The sequence below is a fragment of the Telopea speciosissima genome, chromosome 10 (assembly GCF_018873765.1).
Source record: "Telopea speciosissima isolate NSW1024214 ecotype Mountain lineage chromosome 10, Tspe_v1, whole genome shotgun sequence".
NCBI lineage: Eukaryota > Viridiplantae > Streptophyta > Magnoliopsida > Proteales > Proteaceae > Telopea > Telopea speciosissima.
In genome coordinates this window covers 6,113,430-6,129,898 of record NC_057925.1, presented here as the reverse complement: position 1 = coordinate 6,129,898, position 16,469 = coordinate 6,113,430, and the positions used below count along the sequence as shown (strand labels likewise).

At 40.0% G+C, this 16,469-nt stretch overlaps 1 protein-coding gene across 1 annotated transcript in view; it reads right to left on the bottom strand.

Moving 5' to 3' along the window:
* Nucleotides 1-83: 83 nt before the first annotated feature.
* LOC122642324 (sister chromatid cohesion 1 protein 3-like) overlaps nt 84-16,469 on the bottom strand; it is a 28,487-nt gene continuing 12,101 nt past the window's right edge. The window contains exons 5-13 of the mRNA XM_043835761.1: nt 4,261-4,322; nt 3,802-4,169; nt 3,572-3,683; nt 3,320-3,456; nt 2,767-3,221; nt 2,636-2,684; nt 2,397-2,442; nt 2,173-2,308; nt 84-249 (exon numbers count right to left, since the gene is read on the bottom strand). Coding sequence (XP_043691696.1) covers nt 154-249; nt 2,173-2,308; nt 2,397-2,442; nt 2,636-2,684; nt 2,767-3,221; nt 3,320-3,456; nt 3,572-3,683; nt 3,802-4,169; nt 4,261-4,322 — 1,461 coding nt within the window. The 3' untranslated portion in view covers nt 84-153. The remainder of the gene's footprint in view (nt 250-2,172; nt 2,309-2,396; nt 2,443-2,635; nt 2,685-2,766; nt 3,222-3,319; nt 3,457-3,571; nt 3,684-3,801; nt 4,170-4,260; nt 4,323-16,469) is intronic.

The following is a 16,469-nucleotide window of genomic DNA, read 5'->3' as shown; positions in this document are numbered from 1 at the left end:
TTACCAAACATATGCTTAATTTCTTGAACACTGTCATTGTCATCTGGTTTCAGCAGAAGATTGAGAAAAATAAATGCATCCCTGCTCATGAGGGCTTGATTACTTACATATGTAGTTATGTACAATCTGCAATCATGTTAAAGGGATATGATCTCAGAGTTGAGCTTTTGAAAGTTTTTGAGTCAGCAAAGTAATGTCACCATAAGTTTCTTCCTGTTGTACGTCAATTAGCCCCTTACTTGACAAAACCTACAATTCACAGACAAATAAGCATATGTCCACCCAGAACATACAATCACAACTCAAATATGCATTTACTGTAAAAGAAATTAACCATCAACATTTATGAGAACAGAGAAACTGTTTTGCAACTGATTGACACATGCCATGATGGTGGTTCAACAGACGCCATTAAGCACATAGTTTTCTGAATGAAATGAATCGGATATCGAAAAGAAAGTGAATACTGAAGATTGATATAGATGAAAACAAAGACCACAAGTAGAACTAGAAAAACCTGTACATTAATAAACAATTAGATGAGAAATTCACATTTTCTGCACCTGGACTTGCCAAAAGTTAGAGAAGGAACTGGCCACATTATGAGACAAGAACAGGCACCCCAAGCAAAGATCCAACATTTATTGAACTCAACCATACAGATTACAAATAAGTGTATTGTACAGTAGGAAAATGAGTACAGCTATAAGGAGTTACATAAAGTCCAGCCCATAATGGAAATCCATATCTTTCATTAGAAGTACCTCTCTGAACATTAAAAGAACACAGTTTAGGTTTTGGACTTGCAGGGGCTGACTAAATCATTTATTATTCTCTTCCGTTGGTAATACTTTCTTCTACTTCCATTAAAAACAAGGGTAGTCCAATATTAATCAAAAGGGGGGAGGGCGGAGAGTTAAAACCCTTTCACTTAGTTGAGTAACTTAAGTTGTGAAAAAAAGCCAAGGGATTTACACTCGTTCCTTCTCATCATTTCTCTTTATCTATATTCATCGACAATTCTATTGGATTGACCATTAATTTTCAAGTTCTTACCAGAGCATCAATTGATCTTTCCTATACATCTAGGCGATATGCTACAGAAATCTCCAAACTTAATTACCTGAAAAATATAGATGACATCAGCAGCCGTTTGTTTGCTGGTTCATAACATGGCAAAGAGCAGCACCACTTTACCTTTTTGGAATTTTCCAAATATGCTGTTAGATATTATACTAAATCTACAAAGACAAAGATGTTCAGTTTTGAGGAAACAAGCTAACACCTTACCTGACCCCCCCCCCCTCCCACCGAAAAAAAAAAAAGGAAATAAGATAATAAGTTGGTTTTTCAGATTGCTCGTTGTGCTTGACTACTTGATGTTAGAGCATGTCAAAATTCGGGAGCTTCTTTTGGAGTGCCTCATGTAGAATGACAAAGTATTGAGGCTGCTTGTCTTTTCAGTAATAAATGTTTACCCAGCGCCTCTATATTTGTGTTGATTTGGTCTTGGCTTTGATCTGATAATGATGATGACAATGAATTCTGAAGTCCCTTGTGAAATGTACTAGGGTTTATGATCAAATGTGAAAGATTCACCTTGCACGTATATAAACTTAGTATCTATGGTAGTAGTTCCAGTCTTTAGATTACTATGTTAAAGCATGGCAGTTACCCCAAGCAAAGACATCTGATACACTTTTTGAGAAGCTTAAGGCCGAAAACTTAATGTGTGTCAATGTCGTTGCACTGATCACAGCTTGGCTACTTGGGGTCTCTTTTTTTTTTATTTTTTTTATTTTGGGATAGATTCTTGGGGTTTCTTGTTCCTAAGAGCAGCCAAGGTATTCTGCAGCCCAGACCAAACACATAGGGAATTCAAGCTAGAGTTTACAAACTTCAGTAAGAAATTGCATTTCTTAGGCAGTAAAAGTGATAACTTGCTGACAAATATTCCTATTCCACTCTTCATAGTATAATACAAAAGGTTTGTTGAACAAGAGAAAATCTTCGAGTTTACAATTTTGAGGATACGAATCAGCAGTATGAAAATACAAAATGTAAAGAGATATGAACAGTCTAATAGCAAAAAGATATGTACAAACAGATGTTTTATGGAGTAGAATTACGAACTGCAAATTCATCTTTAAATAAAATTTTCTATGAGCCTACCAGTGTTTCGAAGAACATCCGAGCACTTATTTTCCTGGTTTTTCCTTCTAAAATCTTGTTCAAGCTAAGGATTTCTGATGGGCCTTTTGAATTTGGGGTGGAAGGAGACTGCCTTCTCAAATATTGAGCCACAGCCCTGGCATGTCATTTAGGTCAAACATTTGAGAGACTAGTAGATCATAGAATGCCAATCAAATCTTAAGGTCTAGAATGATCATGCTTACCTGGTCCTTAAGGACAGTGTGTCAACTTCTTCATTTTCTCTGTACCCTGGTAACAGAAATGGGCATGTCACGAAAAATATTTTACTACCACCAAGGTCTGAGACTGCTGACATAAATTTTTCCTTCTAATATTTATTTCCCTAGTCATTCAAAAATAAGTTTCCAAATGAAAAATAAACAAGAATATGCAGATCAAGGAAATCATTCAAAGCAATAACATATGGGATAGAAATGCATACCAGTTAGCTTACTAGTTGATGTCTCATATGCTTCCAGAAAATTTAGGTCCTACATGGAATGAGAAAGTACCATGAATCAGTAACATGCAGCATTTGGCACTTACAGGATCCATCGCACACACACAACTCACATCTGCTTCTGCAGAATTCAGCAACTCTGGAACATCTGAAAGACTGGTATGCTTCAGACTGAAATGCTCTTCAAAATGAGTCATTGATGTTCCTGGCTCAGAGCCAGCAGGTCTGGTAGATCCCTCTAGATCAGGTGCTGGCAGTACTGAAGTTCCAGCAAACATTCCTGATTGTGACTCTGGCCCTGACCCTAAACTGCTGGCATTGATGGGAGTGAATTCATCTCTTCGCAATGGAGAAGGCACCAATCCAGATGAAGGCATTTCAGGAATAGAACTGGGACCAACATGACCTTCCACAAATTGAAGATGTTCAATTTCCTTGTCAAGGACAGGTGTAGGAGCAGGAGATTGTGCACCCCTCAACTCAGCAGGAGCATCCTCTGTAGGAATTGAACCGACTTTGGAAGAGATGAAATCCTTCTTATAAATGTTTTGAAGATTTGTACACAATCCTACAGAAAGATACATGTCCACATCTCGTAAAATCAGTTCCCAGACTGGAATTGGTGAAAGCACAAAGATTCAGCCTGCAAAAGTGGAAATTACTCACCAGAAATTGATGGTTCAAGGAAGACACGCTCCATCCTTAACCTGTTGTTGAACCTCCAAACATCCAAATCTGTGCAAGGAAGTTTCTTACGGGGGCACACTAGACGACTGGGGTCTCTGAGGCTCTCCTTCATGAATCTATAAAACCCACATCAATAACATGAAATTCAATAAACAATTTTGAGCATAAGTGTAAGCAAGCATTTTACACACACAAAAGAAGAAAAAAAGCCAAACAATCTTCAACACTAACTTATTTGTCAAAACTACAGACTGATCAAACAACTGCTTTCTCTTCCTTGGTCTCACTTCTTGTTTCTCAGCAGGTGGTGTTGGTTGAATCACCAGTCCAGGTGACATTCGACCTGCATCAAAAGAAACCGAAAGTATGAGAAGGAACCAAATGGAATTTTTTCTTTAACCAAGTAAAAAAAAGATAACTAACATAGATATAATTGCAATTATGCCCAAAGGTGAACCCACCCAACAAAAAATGTGTGTCAAAACCATCAGGAGCCTCTTCTGAAGTAACAGAGGTTGGTGGCAGTGGATGTAACTGAAATGGCTCAGATTTTCCTCCAGAAACTAGCATATCCTCCACAATTGGAGAAAGGGTCTTCTTCCTGCTCGTGTTCTGGTTGAACTGCCTGTTCTGCTCAATAGCATCACTACTGAGGTATGGAAGGTTTTCTGATCCAATATTATAAACAGAATCACGCATAACTTCAGTTTCTGGAAGGCCCTGGAAAGCAGTAACTTCAGTATGCCTCTGATTGGATGCTTCTGGTTGAACTCTTGGATCAGGATATGAAATACCCACGGCATTGGTCACAGGAGTTGAAAGAGGGGCACTACAAAAACGACTGTTATTTCTGTCTTGCTTTTTTTATTCCTCGAAATTTAGAAGCGAAACCAAATCATAAGATACCAAAAGAAGCAAACCTTTCTTCCATTGGACTAATTTCTGGAATCTCTGCAGGAAGAGATATATCCATTCTAATATCCTACAAAAAGCAAAAAAATCCCTATCATGCAATGACAAGTACTTGGCATTCAAATATCAAAAACCACTCAAAGCTGTTAGAAATTTCTATTATGGTCCAGTTGACCACATGAGATATGCACACACATCCACCTACCTATTATCTATTTTGTTTTGGAGTAATTAAGGAAAACCCATGTAAGAGATATCTTAATATGGAGGAATATTGTGGTCATATTCTCTATATTTAGGAGATTGCAATCCTTGATGGATTAGGAAAGCCTAAGGTTATAAATAAGTGGGCTGGTTTCTTTGCTAGATACATCTCACATTAGAGGATCCATCGGTCCTACACTCTGGAGTGGAATAGGGAAGAAGAGCAAAGTCTAGGAATTTAGTTCGAGATCATCAATAACTCACCTTATGGCTATATTATGCAATAATATAATATATAAATATGCACTATTTGATCGTGTTTATAAACCTCAGAGTATCCAGGAAGTTTGAGGCTTACATTTAGAATCGAAGCGGAGATGCTAAGATTATTTAAGCATGATTATGATCTTTTGGTAAGGCCAAAGGGTATGATTTTCCATTCACACAGTCCACCCTTTGTCTTGAATGTCGTTTTCCATTTGTCACCAGGACGAATGCGAATCTGGTGGTAGTGACTCTTAAGATCTATCTTGGAGAAAATTGTGGTTTCCGTCAACATGTCAAGTGTGACAAAAGCTTGGTAACCAGAACTTGTGAAGAAGAAGAGAACTGAGAGAGAGAAGGAAAGAAAGAATGAGGGAAAAGAATAGAAGGGTGGATGATAGAATTTGTAAGTTCTATCGTACTAGCAGTGTTCGTGTATATTAAACTTAAAATAGAGTTACAATGGGAATAAAACTATTACCTAGCTAATCCTAGAGTAATTACAACAGGAAACTGAAAACCTAATCTAAACCCATGGACAATAAGAACCTAATCTAAACTACTTAGCCAAGCACACAATCCCATCGTATGGAGGTCCATGGACACCCATGGACCCCCAACCGAGATACGCCTTCTCTAACATCGAGCATGTCATCAAGTTGAGGTATAGGAAATTAGTACTTGATGGTGATTTTGCTAATTACCCGACTATCATACCATAGTTGTCAAGGCGTCCAAGTGCCTTGGACGACTTGGGCACCTAGTTGGTTTCACCTTGCTTCTGGACCCCTCTCCAACGCCTTGGGTCGCCTAGATGCCGTGACAACTATGATCAATACACATGTGCCACGATTCGTCCTTCTTTGGTGTGAGCAGGGCTAGTACAGCACATGGACTCATGCTCTCTCAGATGAATCCTTTCTTCAGCAGCTTATCCACTCGTCTCTTGAGTTCGGCTTGCTCAGTAGGGCTAAGATGATAAGTGGGCAGATTCAGCAACAATGACCCTGGCACTAGGTCAACAGCGTGTTGAATGTCTCTCATAGGTGGGAGCTCATCTGGAAGGACCTCTGGTACTAGGTCTGAAAAATCAGAAATTAAATCTCAAGTAGGCTGGGTTCAGTTATAGGAACAACTACCTTAAGTCACCAAAGCCAATATCAACCCAGTCTCCTTGCTCGTTATGAAGAATTCTTGTTATGGTAGGGCCAGCAGCTTCTTGTCTGTATGTCATCCTTTGCTGGACTGCTTGCTTTATTGCATTCCTTTGCCAGTGGCACTCATCTTTGCTTACTGGTCCTTGATCACGGATTGTAGAATATGTTTTCTCTTTGCTTGGGCAAATTGCAACTTTGCTTTCTCAGCTAGTATGCTGATAAAAATTTAGTACCATGGGTTTGCCGTTGAAGTCAAAGAAGCATTGATTCTCCGTGCCTCCTACTATCACATCATTGTTATGCATTTATGGTCTTCCAAGCAACACATTGGTTACATTTTCCTCATAATCAAATATCTTCAATGGAATGAAGCAGCTCTGGTTTTCCTCAAGAGGGAAACCTTGTAGGGTTGAGGGTGCTCTTCCATCTTTACCTTGGCCTCTATGATAAAGGATTGAGATACAATGTTTACGCAGCTGCCGCTGTCCATAATGAATTGTGCCAAACACGGTCCACTAGTCATACGGGTATGAAAGATGCGATGCCAATGCCAATCTTCTTCTTTGGACTCGGCAACCAGAAGACGATTTACCACATGGATTTCATACATATCATTTGTCTCCTCGTCTTCTTCATATGTCCCTTCTTCAATGGTTGGGTTGTCGAAGGTCCCGTCATCTTGAGAGTCACAAAACTGAACCTCTTCATTGGACTCTACAACAACTCTGGACTTACCTTTGTGACGTTGTGGACTAAATTTGGCAAAGTATCAATAGTTGTTGCAATTGTAGCATTTGTCTCTCCTCTACTGGTTATAGGGGCCTTAACTTTGTCTAAGGTTGGAGCTGCTGCTCAACCAGCAGGTTTAATAATTAAAAAGCTTCATCTACCATCTCCGGATTGAGGATTAAACCTCCAGATAGTAGTCTTGACTAAGTCTTCCTCTTGGAGGGCTTTCTCAAAATAGACTTGTAAGTCATGAATGCATATAAACCCTATCTTATCACATATTTCAAGTTTCAGCCCCAATCTAAAACGTGAGACAAGCTAGTCATCCTCTTCACTAAAGCCAGTGCGAGAAACAAGAGAGTGGAATTGATCCATGTGTTCCTCCACCAAAAGTGAGCCTTGGCGTAGAGTGTTGAGCTTGTCATGCAAACCCCATTGAAAGGTTTGAGCAAGATATTTTTCTTTTAGTTCTTCATGCAATTCCTCCCCCCCCCCCCCAACGTAGTGGATTCCCTTCCATATTCCAGTTTCGCCTCATAGTTGTATCATCACTCTCGTGTTGTTCCCACAAGCATGGAGCAGGCCAACTTCATCTTTCTAGCTTCTAAAAGCTGAAACCAATCGAAGTACTCATCTAAGAAACACAACCAACCATAGAATACATAGGGGTCATGTTTGCCATTGTACTCCAACTCCAATTTTACTATTGGAGTGTCATCTTGGTGTCGCTGCGGTGTATCATGATCATAGTATGATCGCACATGCTCTTGGAAAGTGGGCTGCGGAGGAATGTTAGTAAAAGCTGGTCAGTTCATGGTCTGACAGGTGTTGTTGGTTGTGTATTGGACTGACTGTTCATCACTTTGTGGAGATATAGCCCAATCATTCCTCTCATTCTTATTACGCAAACATGGAATCAGAGCTGAGATCCACCTTGGGATCACAGCCCTAGCCATTGCCATCACTCTCTCTCCTCTCGGTTTCACCTTTCAGCCTCTCACCTTCTCTTCTTCTACCTCTCCCACAGACCCACACCCTTCTACTCCGGAAAAGGCTTGCCTAGACCACCAAAGGTCATCCCCTCTCCTACTAGGCTCCATATCCCCTCAAATAATGATCTGAGAGACCCATTCATGAACATCGACCTCTTGTCAGGGTTTTGAGATAGACTTTTCAGGGTTTTGGGGGTAGATCGACTTTTTCAACTTTTTGAGGCCGGATCGATTTTATCAGGGGTTTTGATCCCTCTTTCGACCTTTTATTGGTCCTTTTGTGTTGGTTCTTCAATCCCCTCAAAGTTTTTTTTTTCTAGATCTACCTCCTTCAACCTGAGACTATGTCGACTGGTTCTACTACATCCACTAGGATGGAAGAATCGGCTCGTGGGACACACTGTGATTTTCTTATACAAACATTTATTTATTTTCTTCCTCTTTTCTTTTCTTTTCCTCTGTTTTATAGTTCACTTATTTCATTAATCCATTTACCCTTCTCTCCCAATTCTTTTTAATTTAAACCATCCCCATGCCTTATCATCTTATTCAAGTACCATAAGTTCAAACATTTAATCTAATGTTACTTAAATCCCTTATTTGTACATGACTTCTCTCATATCTTATAGCTAATATTTATATACATATATACCTATACATAATTATCACCATGATAAGTCTCTCTATATATATACTTAGATCCATTGTTAATAGGAAAGAATAGAGCTCAATGCTTGGATGTATTAATGAACATCCAAGCCCCTTTATTTACAATAGAAGAGGGGAGAGAAAAATTACAGAATTGACCCAACACTGTTCACCGTCACTGTTCAAGAACCAGTTCATGTGAACAGTGTCACAGCCCTAATTACAATTCTACCCTTGCTCAAAATACTCCCACGATTATTATTCTAATACTGCCCCTCAAGTTGGAGCATAAATATCAAACATGTCCAACTTGACTAAAATAGGATGAAAGACTTTCCTACTCAACCCTTTAATGAACACATCAACCAGTTGATCAGCAGACTTCACAAAAGGAACAGAGATCAGTCCTGCTTCCAACTTCTCTTTGATGAAATGCCTATCAACCTCCACATGCTTGGTACAATCATGCTAAACCGGATTGTGAGCAATGCTAATGGCAGCCTTGTTGTCACAATACAACATGATAGGGAGACGAATAGGAACACCAAGATCTTGTAATAAACCTCTAAGCCATAGTAACTCACAAATGCCTTGTGCTATAGCACGAAATTCTGCTTCAGCACTGGACCTTGCTACCACATTATGTTTCTTGCTACGCCAAGTGACAAGATTTCCACCTACAAAGGAGCAATAACCATATGTGTACTTTCTATCAGAAGATCCAGCCCAATAAGCATCATTATACGCTTCAACTCGTAGATGGCCATGAGGAGATAAGAGAATTCCTTTTCTCGGGGCTGACTTCAAATAACGAAGAATATGAATAACAAAATCCATATAAGAGAAATAAGGATCATGTATGAACTGACTTACCAAACTCACGACAATGGCTACGTCCGGCCAAGTGTGAGAGAGGTAAATAAGTTTCCCTACCAGCCACTGGTAACGACCTTTGCCAAGCGATTCACCCTTTCTTTCCTTGAATCTTATAGTAGCCTCCATAGGTGTATCAGCAGGGTGACACTCTAACATCCCGGTCTCAGATAATAGATCTAGGATATACTTCCTTTGAGAAAGAAAGATGCCCTTTGAAGATTGTGCAACCTTTAACCCTTAGAAAGTACTAAGCTTTCCCAAATCCTTTATTTCAAATTCACGGCCAAGGAAAATCTTCAACTTGTTGATCCCATCATTATCATTCCCTGTCACCACAATATCATCCACATAGACTATGAGAATAATTACTTTATCACCATTCCTTTCGATAAAAAGAGTATGGTCAGCATTACTCTGCTTATTTCCCACCATACTCGTCAAGGCGTCTCCTAGACGACGCCTTGGCGTCTAGGCGCCTTGTTCTCGCCTTGATTTCTGGTGTCGCCTTGATCGCCTAGGCAACGCCTTGTTGGTGTGTTTTTGAACCCCCCCCTCCAACCGCCTTAATTCGCCTAGGCGCCTTAACAACTATGTTTCCCACAGAAACCATAGCCTTATGACATCTTCCAAACTATGCACGAGGTGATTGCTTTAGTCCATATAAAGCACACTTCAACTTACATACCTTGCCGCTAGTTTTGTCACATGAGAACCCAAGTGGAATGTCCATATATACCTCCTCTTCAAGCTCTCCATGGAGCAAGGCATTCGTCACATCCAACTGTTGTAAATCCCATCCCAAATTTACTGCACAAGATAGTAACACTCTAACAGTGTTTAGTTTAGCAACAAGTCCAAAGGTCTCCTGATAGTGAATCCCAAATGTCTAAGTGCACCCCTTTGCCACCAACCATGCCTTATATCGATCCACAGTGCCATTGACCTTCTGTTTCAACACAAACACCCATTTACATCCAACTTGTCTTTTCCTTGGAGGAAGAACCACAAAATCCCATGTATCATTTTTTTGTAAGGCTCTCATTTCTTCCATTATTGATGTCTTCCACTTTCCATTTGCAAGAGCTTCCTGCCAATTTTGGGGAATACAAACAGAAGAAAGGGAAGGAACAAAAGCACGAAAGGATGGAGAAAGGGAATTATACGAGACAACATGAGATATAGGATGCTGAGTACAAATCCTAGTACCTTTGTGACGAGCAATAGGTAACTCAAGAGAAGGGATTTTACTTGGAGTGGGAGGATGATCCAGATCCTGAGTCGGCAACTAAACGGGTATTGGTGCTGCAGTGGGTGGAAGCTGCTTATATTCCGAGATCTCGCCGAGTTGGTGCATTTTTTTTTTTCCGACTCGAAGCCTCAACTCGGTGGGTTTTAGACTTAGTTTGGGTCTAAAACTTGGTATTTAGCCTATTTTAGGCCATTTAAACAAAATGGCACTATCAGATTTTGCAAAAACAAAGTCCAAATCTGAGTTTCAATTCGAACCATAGGTTGGTAGGCGATGACGTACTAAAATATCCTACTCTACACATAATTTAGTAATAGAAAGCAAGCAAAACATTCAATTAATAGCTAAACAACTTAAATAAGAATTAGAAATGTTAAAATGATACATCAAACTGTTTAACAGTGTTACAACTATCATCACATAAAATGACTTTGAATCAAGTATTCAGTCCCCGCTAGTGTCACATAGTCTTCCCATGACATAGTGTTGCTGTAATGTTGCATATAGTGCTCCACAGCAAGCATATAAGAGTTCTGTCGAGTTAGGTAAGTACAATAATACATAATAGATGGGTCATTTCCATGGGTCAACTCGAGATCTCGCTGAGATATGTCGAGTTTTGTCGAGTTAGGTAAGTACAATAATACATAATAGATGGGTCATTTCCATGGGTCAACTCGAGATATCGCTGAGATATGTCGAGTTCTGTGGAGTTAGGTAAGTAAATACATTGTAGAAGGGTCATTTCCATGGGTCAACTCGAGATCCGAAATCTCGTCGAGATATTCACTTTTATGTACCGTATGCCATCTCGTCTCGGTTTCTCAGAAAACTGAGACGAGAGCCGAGATCTCGCAGAGTCGAGACGAGTTTTAGAACTATGGATGACAGGAAAGGGTTCCATGGAAAATGACATCCAAACTCACCATGGTACGACGGGTAGGTGGATGGTAACATTTATAACCCTTCTGGGAGGAAGAATAGCCCAAGAAAATACACCGAAGGCCATAGGGTTCAAGTTTACTTGGGGACCGAGTATCCCTAGCATAACAAACACAGCCAAAAACTTTAGGTGGAACTATAAAAGTTGAGGAACCATTTAAAAGGGCAGTAGGGGCACAGGAGTCAAGGACTCGGGTAGGCAGCCTGTTAATAAGGTATGTTGCAGTAAGAACAGCATCACCCCAATATTGGGGAGGAACATTATGGGCAAACATAAGTGCCCAAGCCACCTCTAAGAGGTGGCGCTTTTTTCTTTCAGCCACTCCATTCTGGGCAGGGGTATCCACACAACTGGTCTGGTGGAGGATCCCATGGGCAACAAGGTAGTCTTGGAACTGACCTTCCATATACTCTTTGCCATTGTCACTCCTCAAAATTTTGAGAGTGGCATTGTATTGGGTCTGAACCAATTTCTGAAGATGCTGAAAACATGAGAAAACATCACTTTTATTATGCATTAAATACACCCAGGTACTCCTAGAGTGGGAATCAATAAAGGAAACAAACCAACGATGGCCAAAAATAAAAGGTTTCCGACTAGGACCCCACACATCAGTATAAACCAGATTAAAAAGGGAAAAACTTCTTTTATTAGAAATAGAATAAGTTGAATGAGTCTGTTTGGCCAGAATACAAGCCTCACAAAAAAGGTCATCCTTATTACATTGTTTAACTAATGCTGGAAATAAATGAGATAAAATTCCTAAAGGGAGGTGACCTAATCGATTATGCCATTGCTGAAGTTCAGAAGAGACCAATGAAGTTTGATGAAGGGGAAATGGTGGTGGTGGTGAAGGAGGACGAACATCATCGAGCAGATACAATCCACCATGCACTTTACCCCGTCCAATCGTCGCCCCAGTTGCAAGATCCTAAAAAACACAGTGGGAAGGAAAAAAAGTCACTTTACAATTCAAGTCACGAGTAAGACTATTAATGGATAGAAGGTTAGTAGTAAAATTAGGTATATATAAAACAGAGGATAAAGAGATAGACGGAAAGCAATTGATAGAGCCTTTCCTAAAGATAGAGGAAAGAGAACCATTAGCCACCCGAACTTTGTCTTTCCCAGAAGTGGGTGAATAGCGATAAAAGAGGCTAGAAGATCCGGTCATGTGATCAATGGCATTAGAGTCTAAGATCCAAGGGGCGGAGACTACTGATGCACAATGACCAGCAAATGGACTACCTGAGTAGACAAAATGGGAACCTGAAGTGGCGGATTGATTGGCAGGAATTGATGTAGTAGATGCAACAGAAGCCTATAACATACAACGGAATGCCTAAAGTTCATCCTGGGAGAGACCAGTGTCAGCAAAATTAGCCGTGGGAACATTTTCGATATGATTGGCTTTGTTTTTCGATTTCCCACGAGCAGCACACTTAGCCTCAAAATCAGTTGGTTTACCATAAAGCTTCCAGCAAGTGGCTTTGGTGTGATAGGGTTTATTGCAGTATTCACATCTCACAACCCCTTTAGAAGAATCACTAGGAGCAGTAGGAGCAGCAACGGCAGTAGTCCGTAGAGCAGATTGGTTAGTCATTGGAGTATGTAGCATGGCTGCCCTACGATTTTCTTTAGAAATAACTAAAACATAGGACTGCTCCAAGATAGGGAATGGAACCTTGCCCAAAACCTAAACTCGAATCTAGTCATATTCAACATTTAAACCAGCCAAAAAGTCATAAACCCGAATCTTGTCAACATGCTTGTGATATGCAGCAATATCAGTTGCATTAGTGGGCTGATAATCTGAGTAGTGGTCCAGATGTTGCCATAGACTACGAAGGACAGCATTATACTTAGAGATGGAAAGTTGTTCTGAGTAGTGTCATGAATCTTCTTGCAAAGTTCATAAACCTGGGCATCGTTTCCAACCTGTCCATCAATTTCCTTCGCAGCCATCCAAATCTGAGCAGCAATTTCGAGTAGCAAATAATCATTGGCCAGATCTGGTTGCATGGAGTTAAGTAAAAAAGATGACTTGAGAGTTATTGGTTCCATCAATCCTGAAGAGGACCAGCAGTATATAGTTTCTCAACAGTACCAGTGATATGTCCAGTGAAACCACGGCCAGCAATAGTGAGATATGTAGACCTAGACCACATCAGGTAATTAATTCCATCAAGTTTGATGGAGGAAGCAAAGGGAAGATACTCTTGTCGTGGCTGTCCATCAAGGCCAGAAGAAACAATAGAAGTGTCGTCAGACAATAGGGCACAATAGAAGAGAACCAAGCCCAAAAAAACAAAGCTGATGTGGCCAAGAAACAGATAGAGAGTTCCTTAGTTGATGGTGAAACACTCCTTCAAAAATCAGCAGCAACAGAAGCCCAGAAACCCTATATCAATCTTGTCAGGGTTTTTAAAAAAACCCAAAATTTTGGCTGATATCAATGAAGGGAAGAGACTGAAAAATAGTAGCTTGTCCAAGAAATCCATGTTGTTCTTGATCTTCTAAGAAAAAAGAGAATTGATCCTCACTGATAGAGAAGGAAGCAGTCCCCAAGGTGAAGCTTCAAAAATCGCAGGTAGGAAGTGGCACAGCTGCTATCGATCTTGAATTAGGTCATCAATGAATGAGGTATTGAGGGGCAGCAACTAGATCCGTAGATCACCTCATTAGTGCTGCCCTGTAATAATGGAAGAAACCAGAGAAAAAAAAAAGGAGAAAGAGAAAAACGGGAGAAAAAGACGAGGGTTTTGAACCCACTCAAACCTACTCAAATGCCATGTTAACAGGAAAGAACAGAGCTCAATGCTTGGATGTATTAATGAACATCCAAGCCCCTTTATTTATAATAGAAGAGGGGAGAGAAAAATTACAGAATTGACCCAACACTGTTTGGCATCACTGTTCATGACACTGTTCACGTGAACAGTGTCACAGCCTAATTACAATTCAACCCTTGTTCAAAATACTCCCACGGTTATTATTCTAACATCCATTTATTCACATCAGGTACTAATAGGTCCAATGTTGTATTTTCAGCCCATTACTTTCATGATAGGTCACATTAGGTTCTCATTTGGGTGTGTGATACAAATCAGTCCATGATTTTCCCTACTTAAATCTCATATGATTAGATTAGGTTACATTAAGTTGAATTTCATTTATTTATTCTAACTAGTTTTTAACTTGTTCCATATACTCATATTAAGCTCCCTTAGAGTATAGTATACATAAACAGTCCCATATCTTCATAACATCATTGATTTGAATACATTAGTTCCATTAAAGTCCCATATATGTGAAAACAGTACATTAACTTAGTATGTTATATATATATATATATATGTTTTAACATACTCACAACAGCCCCATTAAGTTCATTAAATCTAGTCCAAATTAGGAGCATGATGAGCATACAATTGCATGTTGTATAGAAGCATGTTATGCATAGTATGAAACCCAAATTAATACGTAAATCCACTATACTAGGCTCATCAAGTGTATGGAATCAGGCCCCAAAAAGAAGCCCAAAAATAAAACCCAAATTCCTTTCATTTGCTAGACCAAAATTATGGTCTATTTTCTTCAACCTAGTTCTTCTTTCTCTCTTTTTTTTTTTTTTTTTTGGTTGAAACCAATGGCCATGAAAGCCACCTCAGCACCCTTTGAGGCCACAAACACACACGCACAAGGGAGGGGGTGCTCAGCCGCCTTGGCCGAACCCGAACCCTCTCTCTCTCTCGGTCTCCCTGTCTCATCACTCCTTTCTCTCTCTCTCTCACGCACTCCTTTCTTTCATTTCTTTGGTTTCTCTTCCCGTTAAATCCCTTTACTACCCCTCTTAGTCATGCTTTACCTCCCTTTCAGCCAGTGGTCATTCATGCATTTTGTTTGACGATGGTACCCCTATCTACTACAATTTCCATTTACCGCTTCACTGTATAGATGCATGCTATGCATAATATGAAACCCAAATAAATTTTTTAAATCCACTATACTAGGCCCATCAAGTGTATGAAATCAGGCCCCAAAAATAAAACCCAAATTCCTTTCATTTGCTAGACCAAAATTATGGTCTATTTTCTTCAACCTCCCTTATTTCTTTCTCTTTTTTTTTTTTTTTTTTTTTTTGGGTTGAAATCAATGGCCAAGAAAGCCACCTCAGCACCCTTTGAGGCCACAAACACACATGCACAAGGGAGGGCTGCTCGGCCTCCTTGGCCGAATCTCTCTCTCTCTCTCTCGCTCTCTCTCTCTCTCTCTATCTCATCTCTCCTTTTTCTCTCTCTCTCCCATACACAATCTCTCCCTCTCCTATTTTCACTCATCTTTCTTTCCTTCTTTTTCTCCTTCTCTCTCCCTATTTTCACTCTCTCAGCTCCCTCTCTCCTCTCTTTCTTTTTCTCTCTTTTCTTCTCTTCCTCTCCTCTTTCCTATTCGGAAAATTTCTAACCTAAGAGCCTAAAATCAGAAATGACTAAAATATACTTACCTTTTGAAGATCCAAAATCCGCTTTGGCCCTCCAAGAATCCTAGCTCCTAGCTCCTCTTGTTCTTGATTTTAGCCTTCAATCTTTCATAATCTCTCTCTCACACGTTTTCTCTCTCTCGGCCTCCCTGTCTCATAGCTCCTTTCTCTCTCTCTCTCTCACGCACTCCTTTTCTTTCATTTCTTTGGTTTCTCCTCCCGTAAAATCCCTTTACTACCCCTCTTAGTCATGCTTTACCTCCCTTTTTAGCCAGTGGTCATTCATGCATTTTGTTTGACGATGGTACCCCTATCTACTACAATTTCCATTTACCGCTTCACTGTATAGATGCATGCTATGCATAATATGAAACCCAAATAAATTCTTTAAATCCACTATACTAGGCCCATCAAGTGTATGAAATCAGGCCCCAAAAATAAAAACCAAATTCCTTTCATTTGCTAGACCAAAATTATGGTCTATTTTCTTCAACCTCCCTTCTTCTTTCTCTCTTTTTTTTTTTTTTGGTTGAAACCAATGGCCAAGAGAGCCACCTCAGCACTCTTTGAGGCCACAAACACACACGCACAAGGGAGAGGGTGCTCGGCCTCTTTAGCCGAACCCTCTCTCTCATCTCTCCTTTTTCTCTCCCTCTCCTATTTTCTCTCGTCTTT